This window comes from Polistes canadensis, unplaced genomic scaffold, assembly GCF_001313835.1.
Source record: "Polistes canadensis isolate GaletaPanama2010 unplaced genomic scaffold, ASM131383v1 scaffold_184, whole genome shotgun sequence".
Classification (NCBI taxonomy): domain Eukaryota; kingdom Metazoa; phylum Arthropoda; class Insecta; order Hymenoptera; family Vespidae; genus Polistes; species Polistes canadensis.
Window position 1 is genome coordinate 210,270 of NW_014569731.1, and position 21,138 is coordinate 231,407.

At 31.5% G+C, this 21,138-nt stretch overlaps 2 protein-coding genes across 10 annotated transcripts in view; one reads left to right on the top strand and one right to left on the bottom strand.

The window, feature by feature from the left end:
* The window catches only part of LOC106789460 (26S proteasome non-ATPase regulatory subunit 1), a 59,728-nt gene that overhangs the window by 34,450 nt on the left and 4,140 nt on the right, over positions 1–21,138 (top strand). The window lies entirely within an intron of this gene.
* LOC106789461 overlaps positions 459–21,138 on the bottom strand; it is a 70,838-nt gene continuing 50,158 nt past the window's right edge. For all 8 annotated transcript variants that reach the window (XM_014753668.1, XM_014753665.1, XM_014753669.1 and 5 more), the window contains 4 exons: positions 20,616–20,832; positions 12,473–12,914; positions 2,901–3,427; positions 459–2,802 (listed from right to left, as the gene is read on the bottom strand). In XM_014753668.1, the coding sequence (XP_014609154.1) occupies positions 2,267–2,802; positions 2,901–3,427; positions 12,473–12,914; positions 20,616–20,832 (1,722 nt within the window). In that variant the 3' untranslated portion in view covers positions 459–2,266. The remainder of the gene's footprint in view (positions 2,803–2,900; positions 3,428–12,472; positions 12,915–20,615; positions 20,833–21,138) is intronic.

Sequence of the window (21,138 nt, forward strand, 5' to 3'; positions counted from 1 at the left end):
CTTTACGTTATTAGATATTATTAATTAATTATTTTAAGTTAATATTAATTCTCTTTTGTAACAATAATTTTCTTATTTCTACGAAACGATCGCGCAACTTCACGATATTATTATTTAACGAGCGCTATTAAACATATGCTTTATAAATCTATTTATATTTATATTAATATTTATATTTATTTACATATGCAAATAATTCCATTTTATTAATGAAAATATTTGGTTTTTCGTTTGCAAGTAATTAGATCAATCGATCTTTTTTTCAAGTCTCATCGTAAAACTTCCAGTCGTCATCTTCAAAATCTAATAATCCTTAAAATACGACAGATTGTTCGCGCTTTATTCCATGTTTGTGTCGATAATTATGAGAGTAATATATTTAAAAAGAAAAATTTTTTTTAATTGATTTTAGTATTTATTTTATTTTATATTTTTCAATTTATTTTTATTACAAATTAAATCATAACATCAATTTTTTTTTATTTTTTAACTATCAACAGGCATAATTACCGACGCATGTATGCATGCATAAATATTTCTTAATCGAATTACGTTTAGTGTATTATTGAGCAATAAAAAATTCGTCGAAAGCAATTTAATTTCTAATTAAAAAGAAATTGTGTAAAATAATAAACTGTTACGAAACATTTCCAAGTAAAGCCTTTATCTTTTAGCAAGTAAAAATTTTGGAAAATTTTTCCTAGCATTAAAAATTATCCGAAGCTTTCTCAGCATTGTTTTCGAAGACACACGTTTGCTCACTTTAGATTTTGATCGCAACACGCGTAAATGCGTGACTCATTCCTTCACTGGATTTCCAAATTTCCATCATACCTAGAATTTTAGAATTTTAATCAAGAAGAAAGTCATCTAGGAGAATATAAGATTTCCCACCGGAAAGTCTAAGAAAATTGCTTTTCTCTTCTTTTACTTGAAATTTTCTGGCAACCAACCTTGCTTTGCTATTACCAATATTCGTTCAAAACGTAAATATATACTTCGATAAGGAAGTTAGAATGAGAAAGATAATACGTGTCTTGGTTTATCGTAGTGTTTTATATACAAACTGCTTCAGAATAACTATTTGTAATTTTATGTTAATACTTAAAGAGACGTAATTAAATATTTTTTGTAATAAAATGATATTCGAAATGTTTTCAATATATTCTAGATGTGTTGATCTTACGATATGACTTAAGTTATTGTTTTATCTTTTTATATTTGAGGTAATATTAAATCGACATTTTTAATATGAAAGAAGAATTAGTTGTTAGAATTTGTTTTTTTGTTCATTTATCCTCGCAATTGTTCGCAGATATTGTAACAAATTTAGTCATAAAATAGCGGATGTAATTTTGTATAATATTTAAAATTAATTGTTTCAAGTGTTCATTTCTTTCGGCCACAATTTGATTACGAAAATGTATTTAATTAAATGTTCCGAGTAAAATTTGAAAATAAGGACTAGTAATTTTGAAACACATTATAAACTAGGTATAAGAGACAAGAACTCGCGACGCATATTCGAAAGACATCAGCAACGATTAACAAACTATCAACAATCAGGTCTCAACTTTTGTTTACGAGCCATCATGAAAATCTATTTACTCAAGGATCAAGGATCCTTTTAACGATCTATTAAAATTGATTTAGTACGCCTTTCGGCATATCACCCAACGATTTTGCGTGAAAGTGCATCCTATTGTGTATAGAAAATGATTTATGTAATAATATTTCCACGTAGAAGAATTACTTTAACGTGACGCGTAATGTATTAAAATATGATCAAAAAAGAATACGACAAACCGTTCTAACGATCTTTTATTCATATCAACTATTTTCTAATAAAATATTTTCTAATTTCAAAAAAAGAAAAATCAAATGAAATTCGAATGATTGCACAAAAGACACGCATTTTCATATTTAAATTCCATGAAGTATCGATCCTTAACTATGGAAGAAACATCGCTTACATGTTACATAGAAACAATCATGATTCTTTCCAAGAGAAATAGAAAGAAAAAAAATGTCTTTATCTCTCGATTAATTTCCGACGTGTCTGTATATCGTTGAAAGACGTGATAAGGTATTTATGTAATAAAAAGGGATATGTTGAAAAAAATGTAAGAAAAAAGAATAAGAGTTTCATCGACATGTTCGACCTCGGAGAATACTCTTCCCATTATCAAGCCCAATCTCTTGTAAAGTAAGTAAATGGACGTTAAAGCCTGGTAACGGCAGACCCCGGTCTCCCGGGGCCGAGTGCCTACCTAGATGGTCTCCAAGGTTGATTCCTGTATCTGCAGAGGAGTACCTTTTTGAATGTCTGTCTGAATACCTTATTAAAAATAGTGTAAAATATAGGATTGACCATAGAACTGGCATAACCGAGCCACGTAGCAAAATCAAATAAATTATGGCCGATTTGTCTCTCGCAATCTGGACAAACGGCTGGTACTAAATTCAAGATAAAAAATGGCGCCCATAATATAACGAACGTGAAGAATACTATTCCGAGTACTTTAGTAGCTTTTTGTTCGAGTTTTATTATCCTACCATGTCTCGAACTATTCCTTGATACGACGCTACTCGTTCTCGAATGATGACTACGAACACCACCGGGATATCTCAAAAGACAAGGGGATGACACATTCCCAGTTTGTTTCGATGACGTACTACTTGCTATGCCTGTTGCTATTATAGTTGATGATGTTGTTGCCGTTGCGCCGTTGCGCGCGCGCATTGTTGCGGCTCTTTTTAATGGGGTTGCTCTGGAACACGCCAATTGAGTCCTTGTGCTACCTGTCGGTAAAGAAATATCTAATATAGAATAAATATAGTTATATAATAGAGAGTCTATTTAGAATATTAACCTTTAACTTTAAGAATTAGAAATTTACCTAAACTTGAACCACGTCTTCCACCCCTCCAAGTAACAACCGAATTAGATGGTACTATTTCGTTGATTCTCCCACTATTCTTCCTACTAAGAAGATTCACCTCGAGTGTCCTTTCAGAAATAGGCTTCATGGTGTTGCTCGATACATTTACAACTTCGGTAGGCTGTGGCATTTGTTTTTTCGAAGATTCTCCGAAATATGGACAAGTGCAAGGTGGTGGCAAAAGTATCGTCGTTATTTCATTATCCGATTTGTCTGAAGATTTCCTCGATTTGGCGTTATCCTCGTTCGCCGAGCTTTTTCTCGACGAGGAGGAACGTCGTCTAAACGTCGTTTGCTCGTTAAAACTGAATGATCTTTTCCGAGGCATCTTAGGTGAGATCGAATCAGCTCGTTGAAGGTGTGCCTCGTTATAAGTCGATGCTCTACGCCTATGTTTCCAAGGAATCGGTGAACTTAAATCATCCTGACCCATTGATAAACTCGTCCTTGAACCCGATCCACTACTTCCTCCGCTATCCCCACTGCTGTTATAATAAAAGAAGTGATATATTCTGTTCGTTGGTTCGAACAAATAGTCAGACATATAAAAATAGTTTCAAAGAAAAACATTGAAAAGACATTTGATAGACTTTGATTTTTCTTTTTTTTCTTTTTTTTTTTTACAATCCAATCTTTTCGATTTAGGAAGAACAAAATTATTCGTTTGAAAATTCCCTTGTTATATATTTACGTTCAAATCTAATGACTCTTTGCTGACTTCAAAGTTTATAAAGAAAATAAACATATAGGATATTTTGATTTCACTTCAGCATCGAAATCACCATTAGGGTTACATCAATTAAATGACAAAAAAAAACACTCCCGTCCTTTTCTTCTTTTTCTTTATCTCGAATGTGTGAATTTCTGCTAAAAAATACGAGCTAGGGAAGATCTTTGAAAAAGTATTTGTTTTTACATAGGAAATTCTTTAGAAAAAGAAGAGAGTGAAAGAGAAGTGCGTTAAAAAGCCAGCTGCATCGGGCGTTCTTGACATATATCCATCGATGTGGACATTCCCTATCGATTTCTCGATGCGACACGTCGATGATGCATTTTTACGTTAAGCGAAAGCATCAATAGTGAAGCATCATAAAATTCCATTTTAATACCGTATTTAGAAAGAAGCAAGCAAGCAAGGAAACGAGCGAACGCGAAATTGATCTACAGATCTTTCCATCGTTCGATAGATCGATCATATCGATCAATCTATAGCTTTGTCATTGACAATTTCTATTTCCTTGTAGTCTCTTCGATTCAACTTTTATATTATGAGTGAACATTACTCAACAAGCATTCTGTTGTAACTTTCGCAAATCCTGCAAACGACACATGTTAGAAAAATTCAGAAATTTTTCTATACAATAATCGAATACTTTACACTTTATAACCCAATCTTTACTGTATTATCCCATACATATACAAAATTTTGCACAAATATGAAATAGCCCGTGAGTGCTATTTTTTGTTCTTTGATTATGTTTCTTTTTTTTTTCGTTTTTCCTTGCTACAATTTTCTAATCTCATTAAATTATTGATTTCAAGCATAACATTTTATATTAATCAATAAAAAATTTAGGATAGAATATGTGTGGTTTTTAATTATTTTTTTTTTTTCTACATTTAAATTTGCATTTTTATTTATTTTGCAAAGTTTAAAATTCCTTTTAGGTTTACATAAAGTTAATTCAAAATTCTAAGTAGCATTAGGTAAAAGAAATATAATATTAAATTTAATTTAATGCAGTTTCATTGTTTTCAAAGGAAATTGATAGAAAAGTATCATCCAGAGAAAATATTTTCACGATTCTATCGCAAAAAGTGAAACTAGCAACGTAAGAGAACGTAGTGAAACTAGTTACGTAAGTGGAGTAAGAAATATTTGAGAAAACTAGAACTCTATCCCTACTCCATTGTTTTTTCTTCTTCATCAATTACCGTGAAACGATCGGTTAGATCCTTCTGTCTCAAAGTTTTATAAACTATACGTTTCGTGATATTTTCGAAATCGAATATCGATTCGAGTAGATGATTGCATTTAATAGTGGATTAGCTAATAATTAATAACGAAATTTTCAATTAAACAAAATATTACATCACTTTTCACAATAAAATCATATAAAAAATAAAATGAAAACTAATAAAAATGTTCAATATAAAAAACTATGATTATCCCTGTTATTTATTTTAATATAAAATACTAGTGCCCTATATTATTTATTGATCACCGATAAATTCGTGAAATCGTGACAGTTTCATTTTACTAACACTCTAGTCGTTTTTCTTATCCATTGTAATTAATTTCCTAAGAAAGCATTTAAACCTCGAGTATCTACGTACGTAGAAAGCAAATGACGTAGCATCTACTTAAATACAACCCCAATGCATTTCTGTTTCCTTTCTCAAAGGCGAAGTAATAGGCAGACATTCGTGATGTTAACGAAGGAATCTTGTTGCAAAGAATACCGAGAATCGATTCTGAAGTTTCTGTTTTCTTTGAGAATTATAAATGAAAATAATCCATTGTGAAAGAAAGAAAGTCAGGTAAAATAACAATGGTAATAGTTACCAATTTGTATCTTTTTCATCTAACTTTCGCGATATTTTTCCATTGAAATATTCAAACAAACTTTTAATTGATATTTATCTAGACAATATTATTTCAAACGTTTCTAATATATTTATACTGAATAAAATAATCATATCATATACCATCTAATTATTTTACAAAATATTTATAATAGCAACACTAATTCTGTTATAGAAATTTCAATTGATCAGAATTTAATTTGAACAAAATAAATAATAGTAGACATTTATTTGTATAATTTGTAAAATACTTTTCTATTAAACGTAGAAAAGAAAGTTGATTTTTGTGTCTCCCGTTAAAAACGTCTTTTACACTTATATAGATAGACATTGTGTGTACATATAAATAAATATATATATCTACGTGTGTCTTTATGTGTGTGTGTAATCACCCTCAGGCTTTTCGGTAGAATTCTCGCGAAAAGTGTGAAAATGTCGGATGATAGTGGGAAACCAGGATACCGTTATATATGTTGCGGTGACGCGGTCTCAAAGTGGATTGCACTTAGCTACTGGCATTCAAAGTGCAAAACGGACTCCAGGGAAGAGAGGAGTCTCGTTCACCTCGTGGTCGCACTTAAGTAAACTTCTCTCCCTCTTTCTCCCTATACATATATATATGAAACTGTTTAATAAAGGAATGTGCACTTAGCTCGTGTCTCTAAACGCGTCTCTATGTTAATCGAGTCTCACCCTTGTTAATGATTTAACATTAACATTGATATTTTCATCAATATCTTACTCTTATCCATTATTTCATCTTTTCTAACAAAATTTCAATCATTCCGATCGCAAGAATCAAGCACTTAGACAAGTTTGCAATGAAGGGTTAAGGATTAAGTTGAGATAAAGTTTCACTAACGTATGATTTTCGTGTTCGAGGCTCGTTAAAGGATAAGAAGGTGTCTTTTCATGATTAACGATGTGTACTGTTTCTCTATCTCTCTCTCTCTCTCTCTCTCACACACACACACACACACACTAATTAATTATCTTCTATGTTTAAATTGTTATAAAAAGAGAGAATGAAGAAATAAAATATAAAAGTAAGATAGGAAAAGATGAATTTGAGGGAAGTTCGAGTCGTGACAGATAGAGATGGGAAGTGGTGGTCGCTTGCCAATTTTTCCTTTCAAGACGAAACCGAGAACACGTCCAGTTCGATAAATCGTTCTTTGCTCTCATTACCACCTCTCTGGTGGGTTCCTTATGAAAAAGAGAAAGTACTATACTTTTACCCTAGTACAAGTTCAACTATTTCTCTCTTTCTCATCTATTAAGTTCTTTCCTTCTTTCTCTTTTACTCGATTGAATTATCGCAGCCAGTAACTCATACGAATCTACCACATTCGATAATACTAACCCAGAACTCTTACTCGAGAGAACCCACTCGCTTTTCAGCTAATTGCAAGTTTAAGCTGCGAACGCTTACCCGGAATCACGTGCCACACGAAATTAGGTGCTCCACTAACCCTCTCTTTCTTTCTTTTTCTTTCTAACGCATTGACTTACACACCAAATGTTAGAAATTTAACTTTATACGGATAGGAAATAACACTCGAAGATTATCGAATCATTACGAACAACAACGAATCGATACTGAATCTACTATTTTAAATTAAATGATACAATGATTTTTCTTCTCATGATATTATTTATTTTATTTGAAAATATTTATTTGTCAATTTTGGAATATTTTTATTGGATTATTAAAAAAAAGAAAAAATTATAATAATAATAACAAGATAGGCTTTTATCGTGAAAATATTTCAATACATTTTTCATTTTGTATTTCACCGATTACTTTTCCAACATTGAAGTATAAAAGAAAAAGGGAGAAAGGAAAAAATGAGCTATTCGAAATGTATTGAATATTGCAAATCTCGGCTTTGCACTCGCACCAAGTTTGAAGGATTTAATACAACAGATGTATGCAATGGTACTTACTTTAACAATGGGAACCCCTGTCTCCTTTCATTGGGATCGATATGAAATTCTCTTCTCAGAGAAACGTCTTTCTATCTATCTTTTTTTTTCACTCTTTTTTCTCTCTCTCTCTCTCTCTCTCTCTCTCTCTCTCTCTCTCTCTCTCTCTCACTCACTCACTCTACCGAAAACGAATATCTATAGTGCCTTTTCTAGTATTATTATTCCTTCCTTAAGGTTTCTTAACTTCCAATTAGATTTATTCAATTCCAACTTATTACTTCTACTATAATTTATAATTTAAAACGTTTTCTGACATATTATAACTAATACGAAAGGATGAGAGATGAAAGCATTTAAGTTTTGCCAGTAGATATTTTTGGCGAATCGATAAAATGATAAATAGATGAGTTTTTCACTTGGATAGTGTTGGTATATATATACATATATACTATAATTTTATTTTATATATTCTCAAAAGGTTTCCTTCCTCGCTATCTCCTTTCGAAATACTTGGCGAAATGAATGCGAGATGAAAGAAAATATTTAGTGAAAAGTTTTTCCTCCAAGAACGGGGGCTGATAAAAATAAAAACAACATTCTTTCTGAAAAGTGGTGGTGGTAAGGCGTGTTGCGTTACGATTTTCCTCGTAGAAGTCCATCAACCTTTTCAAATTTAACGAACGAACAACTATTATCTTCCTCTCTACCTAAAACCTTTTTTCAATCGATAACCCTTTCATCCAGAAAAGGGATGATCTTTCATTCTTCGATCAAAGAAATTTGACGAAAAAGATTCTTCGATTTTCTTTGCATTATCCCAATCAAATCTTTTTCTTTTATTTTTATTTTTTTATCCGACAGAGAAAATCTTTCCTCGTTTCCGTTTTCATCCATGAAATATATTATTATGGATTAGGATCAACTTTCACGAATTAGGTCGTAACTTGGATCAAAAGAAAATTGCCGAATCAAGCGAAAATGGAATTGATTCGTTCAAAACGTTTTCATCATACTTCTTTGACGTCGTTTTATCGTTCGGAGTAAAAAGAAAAATAGACAGAGAGAGAAAGAAATAAACAGACAGATAGAGAAATAAAATTCGAGTAACCATTCTCTTGAAACATAGGGTGTAAATTGTTTTTTGAAAAATCGAGGAATTTCTTGAAACCGCTTTTCTACGTTCATGAAAAGACGATATTTATATACAGGGTAAGCCATTTCAATAGGAACTCTTTCTTATCTCCGTTATTTATGATTTTAATATTTAAAACAAGGAACACCCTGAAAAGCTAAAATAAATATCTTTTTTTTTTTTTTTTTTCAAAGTATTCATTTGCGGACGATTTCGAGAAGATCACTAGTTTTTTAAATACAATATATTTCTTACTAAATTAATCAATCGAGTTTGTAGTTTTGTATAAATAACAAAATTATCCTATTTATATCACAATGTTTTTTTTTTAAATAAGATTATATACTTTTTATTAAATTAATCGATCCAGTTTATAGTTCTTTATAAATAAAAAAAAGTTACTCTGTTTATATCTCAAGAAAAGAAAAAAAGCTATTAAATTATTTTATAAAACCGTGCGTGTGCGCGCGCGCGCGCGTGTGTGTGTGTGAATAAGGGAAAATATTGAACTTTCCCGATTAAAATGGGTCACCCTGTACATATATATAGATAGAAAATAAAGAGAGAGACAAGTACGCGACTAAGTTGATGAATTCAATGAAATCTTAATCGTCGAGAAGGTTGAAACAATCCGTGCTAATGAAGTATTCGCACTTTACCGAGGTGAGGGGAAAGAGAGAGAATTCTCGAGGTGACTTTACGTTTAGAAACTGAAGTTTCATTTGAAAACGACAACGACGACGAATGTATCGTTCCAAATTTACGGACTCCATCGACGACGATTAATTCTACGCGAGTTTCTGCGTAAAACAGTAGTTTTTATTTTTAATAGTTTTATCCTAATGACTCCTATTACGTTTAACGATCCCAACATTGCTTTCCTTAACAAATACTTTTAATCTTTTCCGCGATAGTTTTCAAGAATAACTTATGCTCTTTCGTAAGGTACGATTACGTATATTTAGGCAATAAAATAAAAAAATAGGAAAAGTATTAACTCTAAAGTAGATTGAACATAGGTATTATTTTGATATCCATTTTTGTTTTCTTTAATTCTTCTTGATTATTCTACAAAATGTTTCGCGTAACTTGCACACCTTAAATAATTTTTTAAAATCATTCGTTTAATAAACAATTATTTAAATGTAAAGTTTGTATGATTTCAAGAGGAAGATATGATGGCTTATCAGTTTTTCTTGTTTGTAAAGGGGTCTTGATATATTCGTGGTCAACTTTATTTCTTCTTTTGTTTTTTCTATCGTAAATTATCTCATTAGTTTGTTTTTTTAAATGTAATATTATATTGATAGATGAAATAGTAATGTATGATTCTATTAAAAGAAATAAAGTTGATCAAAGTTCTGAAACTTGCCCACGTATGAGAAAAAATGATGCATCATCATTTGCCCTACGCTATGCAACTATTGTAATTAGCAAATTTTCATTAGACACATATTTACAAAGTTATTTGAGATATAAAAGTCACATGAATCATACTGCATACTGTAAAAGTACTCGAAGTTGTATTTGTAAAAAAAAAAAAAGAAATTTACTGGAATTTTTAGTTTTTTCATTTTTTGTAATCACCTATACGAAATCTTGTTATTAATTAAGGGGGATTAAATTGAATTATTTTTTTTTTCTTATCGTTTTACATCGTATATTACTCTTCCTATCGAGCTAGATGAATCTACGAACGATAACGAATAGCCAATCTCGAGTACCGTTCGTTCTTTCTATCTTTTTCTTTCTTTCTTGCCCCACCCCCTTCTCTTTCCTATGTAGGAAACAAACCAGCTCAGTGGATGATAAAGAGAAGGCTTGGACTGGAATATCAAGCCGATGCTTCACTTCTTTCCTGCACGCTAGTTTCGACTAACATCTCATAAATCAGTCGATATATAGAACCGAGAAAATACTCTAACGTTGAAAAATGTTCTAGTTTTTTTCTAAAACACGTACCTAACAATCGTTCAAATATTTTTCTAATATATTTTAGAAAATATTGAAATATATATATATGGCAATTGATTGACGAATTAACGAGATTGAAAAATCTGCAGGTTTTGGCTCATTTTCGTACTAATGTGAAATTTACATTTGCGTATTTCTCTCTATAAAATTTACTTAATGATCGTGTTTATACATATATTCAATTAAAAAATAAATAAAAAAAAAAATATTAATTTGTACATGAGTTAACGAGATTAAAAATCTTCTAATTTCGGCACGTTTTCGTCCAGATTGGAAGTCATTTTAAAGGGTAGACACGGGCAAGATTAAATTCGTTTGTAACAAAAGTGAATAATAACTCGAACTGACGTATTCTGACCGCACAGGAGCAGTCGACGGTTCTTGCATTTGTGTAATGACGCAAATTCAACATATACACACCTACATAAATTTTGACTTTCGTTGTATTAACTGATAAACTACAAACAAATGGAGGAGAATATTTTCATGATAACTCAGGCGGCAACAATTATTCGCTATGATTTCTCTTTGCTGTCCAGTTTTAAAAGAAATCTTTGATATTACACACAAACGTAGTTTTATTCTCAACATATTCCATATCCTCGTAAATATGTCCTATAGAAATAACCAAAAATAAACTAAACAAAAATCGTTTAACGTTGTATTCTATTCAAACGATCTAAATCTATTGCGAAAAATACCTTCGTCTATTTCTTTCTCTTCTTATTCCGATCCAGGATTTATACAAACTCTTCTTAGCTATATATCGATAAATACGCTTTAAAACACGATCGTAAATATTTACTCGTAAAATCGTTTACGAATTACGTAATCGTTTCTTCCTCCCACCTCGAGTTCTTTGATAGTTTTCATACAATTTCGTATTTATTAGGTATACATCTAATTCTCCTACAAAAGAATTACTTTTTCTATTTACTTAATTAATTAATTTATTTATTTATTTGGAATTTTTATTAATTAATAATAAATATTATCTTATATATCGTTCAATATAAACATTTCTATGATACCAAGCATATCAATAAATTTATGTTCCTCGTAACGTTTGCACTTTTTCGTAAGAAGATATTGACGTTTGATGTGTTGCAACGATTAGATTTGATCAATGTGCACAATCACATGTATGTGTATACACACACGCGCGCACGTACCAATACACGGTTAGTCGAATAACGTATGCACTGAGGAATAGGTTGGCACATAATCTGTAAAAGGAACGATATTCCATCTCACCACAAACACGGATACGCGGTTATCTCGGAAAGAGTAAAGCATTGCATCGTAATAGTTCCTTCTCTCGTGTTTCCTTTGTCAATATACGTCATTATTCCCCTCTCCTCCTGCCCCTGTACTATTGTGAAAATAATTCCAAAATTAAATCCAAATTCATATTCCATCGTAAAGGAGGTCATCATATACTGATTTTTTTCGTAACAATGCTTTGATATTTTTCTTTGAAATTTCATCTTCCTTTTCATTATTTACCTTTGTCTTTCTTCCTCTTTTCAATCATCGACTCATTCCGTACACTTCTGAAAGAGAAAGAGAGAAATCTCTTTGCAAAATTTTCAGTGTGTGTTGTCAGGTTCGTTTCTAATTGTAAATTCTCCCTCGTTGGCTCTTCGGCAATTCGCTGCTTGCGACAGAATTTTCATCAACGAGAGATTCTCTGCTGACTGACTGTGTAAGAACTTCTGTTTTTAACATTGACTCCAACTTTGGGATTCAAAATACCTCGAAAATAATGTGTCTATATGTGTACACACATATATGCATGTATATACGTTAAACACACAACTCTCACACTTATACGGTCAACAGATATACATATAATAAAAAGGAAAAATATGAAAGATAAGAGAAAAAAAATCCAAAATAGCATCATTACCCGTCTCGAAAGCTGGATCGATGTTGTTGTTGCTGATGGTGTTGCTGATGAAGCTGATGATGATGATGATGATTATGTTTATGATGTTGATGTTGCTGCTGTCGTTGTTTTTGTTGTTGCTGTTGTTGTAGTTGTTGAATACCACCTGAAGAATGATGAGCACCCGAAGTTGATGGTCTGCCCATCCTAATTGGAGTTTGAGTTAAGGGACTGGCTATACCTTCCAATCCTCTGGATAATTTTAACATTTCAGCACCGAAAGCATGAAGTGCCGACATCGCCGATGGTGGTGGGTCGCTTTCAGGAAGCCATAATTCGTGATTGTCGAGGGTTGTGAGTTCTGTGTCGGTAGATGTACCAGAAGTATGCTGAGGAGTACCACCACTTCCGGCTGAATTTTTATGCAGTAGAAATCTCTTCCACGTTCCACGCCTCTCCAGACCTGTGGACACAATTTTTGAATTCTTACACTTTTCACATATTTACTTACAAATAATTATCTTTTTTTTTTTATGTTTATCTCGGATACAGCAACTCGTTTTATTGGGTCGGTCAATAAGTAGTGTTGGAATTTTCTTTAATAGTTTGTATTTCAATGAATAATATCAATACTTTTTACTTGATATTTGAATAACCGATGCACTAATATTCCAATCTTACTAATTTGTCTGACTAATATTTCAATTTCTAAATAATTTTTTTAAGAGGACAAAATTATTTAATCATTCTTCATAGAGAAGAACATCTATCGTTTATTAATACAGAGATAGTCAAATATATTCCTATTATTTCATTTCAATTGGCTTTTACACAGTGCAATGAATAACGAGTATGTTTATATAAAGGCATTGCAAAAACGTATTCCGAGCAACGCAAATTCGATATTATCCTTGGACAAAGGAATCTCTCTCTCTCTCTCTCTCTCTCTCTCTCTCTCTCTCTCTCTCTCTCTCTCTCTTTCTCTTTCTCTTTCATTCCCTCAGGAGTTTCGCGAGACTCTTCTAGTGAATGATGCAGAATTTCGTTGGTGTGCTAAAGTTTTGCCTTTTCAAAACAAAATACTCTTTGCTTTCCTACAAAATATACTCCAGTGTTTCTAAGCAGCCTAATTACCGATCTAATTCCTCTATCTATTAACTAACTTTGTCTACGATTAAATTAAATAACTATATTCGTTCGAAATATTTCGAAATTGAAACATGATAATTAATCATTCAAGAAAATATTGTCTCTCGTTTGAATAATATTATATTAAATTTGATCATTTTCAGAATGATCCTGAAGTATTCAAAACGGTCGTTCATTATCGTTGAATTCCGAACGGTAGATTAGTTTCCGATATGATTATCTATAATGTGTGAAGTATTTATCATGTTCCCGGGGGGGGGGGAGAATTTTCATTATACGAAAATAGCGCATTAACACAAACATTGTTAATGTGATATTATTAATATGTGGATATATGTACATGGAACGATTGGTCGTCCAAGCGAGCATGTTTTATGTATAGTTGATATATGATCATAACTACAGATGAAAAGTTATTCGTTTAATATTAGTATAATATATATATAATTCCGATAATCGTATTCTCATATGCGTAATTTACAAACAAAAGACGTAAAGCAAAGTAAAAAGAGGAGAAAGAGATCGAGAGAAGCTTATTTTGTGCTATAAAATATAATCCGTGAAATATATTAAATTCAATAATAATTTTCCGATCTTATATTAACATATTTATCTAATTCCTTTTTTTCTGATATTTTTTTCAATTGCGATTTCTAATATCAAATATAATATTACATAGATGGATGGGTTGGAATTTGATGAAGCCCCTTTCCCCAAAATAACAATTTGTATTATTTTTTAAAATAAAAGTTATAGTGTAACCGAGACAAAAAATTGTTTCTATGTTAGGCTCAAAGCTTTTCAACCCATCCATGTATATTATGTAAAATATTATTATAATAAATGTATACTATAAACGTTTGATAAATTTCTGATGCAGGCCGATGGTATCGACAGTTCAGGTTGCATTGATTAATTTCTTGGATCGTTCATTTTCTAAACCATCCCTATTTAGCATACCTCGACACGTTCAAAGCTAATACATAATGACCTCCCACCTATCTTCGTGTCCTGCTTCTGGCAGTGACTTTGTTCGCGTGGACACGATGGTCAGAGGCTCTCTAGTGTGTACTCTTATAAAAATTCTTTCATCCTGCCAAATGGGCGTTTCGAGGATCGTCTGACCGAGAAATAGAAAAAATTGTCAGGAAATCTAATAAAAAGGTCACCGTACGATTAATCATTATTCTCTTATTTCTCGATAAAATGGATTTTTCATTGAATTTCTATTTATTTCATTTCTATCGAAAATTTATATTCAATTTCATTTCTATCGAAAATAAATGATCACACACGCTTTATATCAATAGTTTGTCCATATTTATAATCAAAGTAAATTAGTAATTTAAAAATATTGATCGAATAAATAATTGTTTGTTCATGTTTCTCTATCTGATGTTCAATGTTCTAAATTCTTTTCTTTAGTCCTTATTTTATTATTTTCTCCTTTTTTCCTTTTTATATAAATTACAGGAGAGAAGATTATTATCCCGAGAAATAGTAGTATTAATAAGTACGCCATCATGGCACCGATCGTCTATAATTCTGATCTTACAAAACAACATTCCTAGGTTCTCACTAACCGCTACCTAATCTGACCGACTTTTGGTATAGTATGCCATAGATTGTCACGTCAGCGGCTCGATTTATTTGCAAGTTAAATCGACCGATGCAAATCTTCGTTGCGCCCCGAATAGGACTTGATCGTACACGGTGGTGGTGCGGTCCCGCACGTTCCAATTTTTCGGCCGCATCGCGAAACTCGCACGAACCTCTCAAAAAAAGGGAACACGACTCACCCTAAAACACTCGGGCAGAAAAAAAAGAGAGAGAAAACTAATCGGAAAGAAAGAGAGAAATAGATAGAGTATAATATGTAGGAGAGAATGTGAGAGAGAGAGAGAGAGAGAGAGAGAGAGAGAGGGAGGGAGGGAGAGGGAGGGAGAGGGAGGGAGAGGGAGAGATAAGCCCTATTCCGTTTTTTATTCGTAGTAAAACGAGTGAGAATGGGAATACTAAAATTCGATCGATCATAATCGAACATGTATTTTTATTTCGTTTTGTCCATGCCAAGACATATTGCCCTCGCATGAATCATTCGGGTTCGACTAGTAATTTCTTTAGATAAGGAAGAAAAGAAAGAGAAGTAGGGAGAAATGATATTAGAATATGAGTAGAAGTATAAGGAAACCAACGAAAAAGCAACAACAAAAATGATATGCTATAAAAGTGCAAATTAGAATTCAATGATACATACTTTAAAAGAATTTCTCGTAAATCCTCGGTAATCTTTGAAGCAACTTATATTTTTTTCGTTTAAGATGATGAGGGTGATCGATCGAGGTTCAGTTATGTTCGCTCTTCATTTTCTTCTGTTTTTTTTTTTTTTTCAAACATAACGAAGTAATCTCCGCTTGAATAAAAAAGGTTCTCTTTCCTTCTCTTCTTTTTTTTCCTATTTTTATTTTGTTTGTTTTATTTCTTCCAATCCAAAAATGACGGAGCACGGTGTACGGACTCGTTGTAACGTAAAACGTAAATTTCATAATCTCCGACGTCCTTTGAAATACACTTGTAACTTTCTCTACCCCCTTTCCTTTCCTATAACCCCACCCTCCATCACACTCGCTCTCTGATTTATTTATAAAGCCAGGATGAACTTTCGCGACTTTTAACTAAATAATAATCGGCTTTGTAAAAGGGAGTGTTTGTAACAAAATATTCTCTCGTAGAAAGAGATAAAAATTGTTCATATCACGAGAGCTTATTTCAAATAGAACTATGTAGGTTAATTCAAACGAAGTTAAATACATTTAAGAATATTAAAAAGGAAAAAAAGAAAAACATGGGTATCACTTTCTCGATCGTACCAAATGTATTTAATAACAGTGTTAAGAGTATTGTGTCGACTAGAAAATGAAAGAAAAAAACTTTTTTGGAGAGAACAGAAAAAAAAAATAGAATAAAATTGTCAAACGTATTCTCTTTCTCTCGTTATGATGATTACTTGGTATTTCAATCAGAAGTCTACAGATCATTCGTTCTTTCTTATTCCATTTTTCTTCCTTGTCTTTATATATTTTTATTATATTTTTTTTTTTTATTTCATTGCATAGAAGAAAAAAGGGAGGAAAAAGATGACCCGGTTTAACGTTTTAAGATCCAAAGATACTTCGGCCTCCCTATTCCTTTTTCATCGAGAATTCTTCCCCTTCCTCTTCTTCCTCTCTTCCATGAAACGTTGGACAAAGGAAACCAAGCGGCAGAACTAATCGCAATCTTGAACGATACGAGACACGAAGGAAAAGCGTGGAAATCGATGTCGGATTACATCGAACTTTACTGCAATAGGTCTTTATATTAGGTTCTTTAAGAAATGAAAGTAAAGGAAAAAAAATATATATATAGATAGATAGTTTTCGTTGAATCAAGATCGTTCCCCTTTGACAAATATTTTCTCTCAAGTTTGGATTAAAAAACTTATTGGCTTTCTATTAGTTTCGTATCGTTGATATCATTTTACTAATTGCCTAGCTATTTCTTTTTTCCCAAATCTTTTCAGAAACGAATTTTTTATTTTAATAATAGCCAATGATATTTTTTGTTAACTTGATTTAAGGTACATTAAAAAGAAAGAAAATATGTGCAAATGTTATATTAAAAAAATTAAATTTAATTGTCCACATTTTTGTATTAAAGGACCCTTAACAAATTATTTTAACTAATACCTGTCTGTGTGTGTCTACATTTATTTACTAACCCTTTAATATATAGTTCTCGTTAAATTCAGATCGTATCCCTTGAAAGACTATTGAGTTATTTGGATAGTAATTTTTTTTTCTTCCTACAGAGCTTTTATTAATCGCGTTTACCTAGACCTTACTTTTACTCTAATGAAAACCTCAAATTCGTTTTACATTTTTGCAACAACAGACACTTCAGACGTGATTTAAAACTTGTTTGTGTTTCTATCTACCAAGTAACATTTTTTTTAATGTTTTATTTATCTTTTATTATAAGGATAATAATGCGGTATAAAAGAAAACAAAATTATGTGCCATCTACGAAAACCTAAAAAAAATGTCTAATTCTAAATAAATGATTTTTCTCGAAACATCCGATAGTATGAATTTAACATTTTGTCTTTCAATGGTCATCTTATTTTATTCGAAAGATGTCTTCCAACATTTTACCTAACAATAAACATTTATGTTTTTCCAATGGATAGAACATCGTCGATTCCTTACGCAACAAACGCAAGAGTACTTTTCGTCGCTTCGATGACTTGGAAAATTGAGAATGGAAATAATGAATTTCGAGGCAAGAAATAGTGAGAGAATACGACCTGTTCAATAATGTTAAAAGAAAAAATAAAAGAATAGAAAGAAGTGAGGAAGACAACGACAACGACGACCAATGACTATGGTCTACTCTAAGTTCGTTCGGAATCGTCTATTTGAAATCGGTATGCAGGAAACAGCTGCAACCCGTAAACGTAAATTTTATCCCACCACCTAGAGAGAAATTTCCGAGTATCGGGGAAAACTATTTCTATACCAAACTACGTTAAACTCTTGTCGCGAAATTTAAATATTTCATTTATTTGATCTAAATAAATGGTCACTATATATTATATATATACGAATATATTCAGTTTAAATAAATATAACAAATAGTCACAGTGTATTCATAATCCGAGAAGATAAAATCAATCAAAAATTGTTTTCAAATACTGACCCGATAAATATTCACCCAATCAAGTCTATATGAAATCGCCACGCGTATACGTCGTTTTGTATTCCGAGAACTAAAAAATATATTTATTTTATTTTAACATACAAAATGATATAAAAATAATATACACAAAAATAATTAAAACAGATAATATTATTTCGTAAAGTGTAATTCTCGAGTCGAAAGTTTAAGTAATTTTTTAATCCATGAAAATTAAATTGGTACTCGATAAAAATAATAATAATAATAAAAAAAGTGAATAATAATGTACACGAAGGTACACACACACATTTGTATCTAAAAACAATTTCCCTTTATTATAGATTTTATTTAATCTCCATAGCTAACAACGCACTCGAATTTCAGACTGGTGAGATATATTTTGCAAACGAAAAAAAAAAGAATAAAAAAAAATTGATAGAAATACTTTGTAGAGATTTACAAAGGATGTTATAGGAAAATTTAATCTCTGCCAATAGCTTCGTTCGTACGTTGTATATAAAAGAAACATCAAGGATTCGTTTCCAATTGAACGACGCTACATAAACTTTATCTTCGATATAATTCGACTACACATAGATCTAACATATCTACTCTCTTATTGGTGAAAACGTCGGAATCAGTGTATCGTTTTCTACAGTTTCTCTCTCAATTTCTTCTAACGCTCAATGATCTTGAATTCGAACGATTTTTTCTTTTTTAACGCATGTAAGGATATATGTTTTTCTCATTTCGAAGGGATAGATTAGTAGTGAATAAAAGAAATAATGATTGCACCGGATTAATCATACGTGCATCGAGGAGGAGACACTTTAGATGATAGACGAGAAAAACTTCTTTTTTTTTTACTTATTTCAAAAAAAAAAAAATATAAAAAAAGAAAAATAAAGTTCGATAAATTATCGATCTCTTTAAAAAAAAAAATAGAAAGGTTTTTTTTTATATTATTTCTATAAAATTTTTGGTTAGCTCGTATAAACGGGAAAATTTTTATCTCGCGAATACAGAGACATTTGGAGAATAATTTTATTCAAACAAGAATTATCTGATTAAAATGGATAAAATATTATGACGTATATTGTTTTTTATTTGGTGGTAAATTTTAAAGGTAGACTATGTTAATTTTTGTTTAAATAGGAACGTACAATTTTGGTATATATGTAATATCAACATATCCTACTAAAACAAATAAACTTTTATAAAAGATTTTTTCCAACTTGAATCGGAAAAATACGAAATGTGGTTACAGAAAGTTAAAAAAAGAAATAAAAAAAGGAGAAGGAAAGTATATATGTGATATTTCAACTACGATTTAACTCGTTCTTTTATTCCGGTTCGCTTTTAACGCAAGCGCGCGCGCGCGCGCGCGCGTGTGTGTGTATGTGTGTGTGTATTATACTTGGGTGAATATTTGCTTTTCTCCGTGCGTTTAGTTCCATCAGTGGAACCGGCAAAGGCGATTGAATTTCACAAAGAGATAGGTGTATCAGGTGATAACGCCTTCTCGAAGAAAGAACTCGCCTTTTACGTCCTTCGACGTTCCTACGCATTCTCGCCTACGTACTAAGTTAAACATCAAAAAAAAAAATTCTCTATGCTTTTTCGATATCTTTAAATCTCATGGTATCGTTCGATTCACATCATCTCGAACGAATTGATAAATCATTAAATAGTCTTTATGATTTTATCGTTTATATACGATCTATTAGAATATCGAAGTTCAACTCTTCGAAACATTTCTTCCTACTTTACGGGAGAGAAATAAAAATTAAATTTATTATTAGAAAGAGTCATTTAAAACGAATCACGAGTGGTTATAAAGGTTTCATTTAAATTTTACCTCCGATGTTATTGGTTTATTGTCTTTCACTTTACGATCATTGTAACTTGAAATATTTTTTTTTTATTATTTAAACCAATATTAAATTGATTATTATCGTAGGTTCGGTGTTTGACAAACGTGATTTTTCTTTTTCCCAATACAGTCTTAATTTGTTGCCTGCGATAAATTTAAAAAACAAAAATAAAGTATGTTTATTGGATAATTATTAACAGAGTCACTCGATAGAAATAACAAAGTTATTATTCGTATCCGTCTGTTGGTTGAGAAAACAAGTTAATTAAGTTGCTGATGAAAGTTACTTATATTAGTTATCAACGAGATGACCTATTATGTTCCTCCATTAGAGAAAATATAATTGGACGAGATAATTTATTGCAATGGATGCTTGCGAGATAGAAATAATAAGACACAGGTCAGTGTACCTGATATTACACTAACCTCCCGTGGATGCACCTTGTGGACCACCCAACCATCCCGATGACCAACCTGTACCTCCACCAATATTCTGTCTCTGTTTAGCCAATAGTCTCACCGTCAATGCATATGTGAGTAGCATTACACCCAGTGGTATGTAGAAGCAGATTATGCTACCAATCAGCTTATACAAAGGATCTGGAATTTGGCAGGCACCGTCGACCAATACGGAATTATGATCCTGAAACAATTGAAAAGTAATTCGAACGATTAACATTCCACAGTTAGCCACGAAATGTCTATCATTAGAATTGTTTTTAATAAAAGATCAAATGTGTGAGATGATAGGGTTAAAATTATGGGTGGGAATGAATATATTAAATGTATAAGGTGATTAATGTATACGTACATTTATTAAATTACTGTATATTATAACATGCCTAAAAGCTAGCCCCGGATATGCCTTTGATTGACTATGCATATATGTGGATTCAAAAGATTTATAAACTAAAATGTGCATAATAATTTCACCTAGATATAAGGAAAA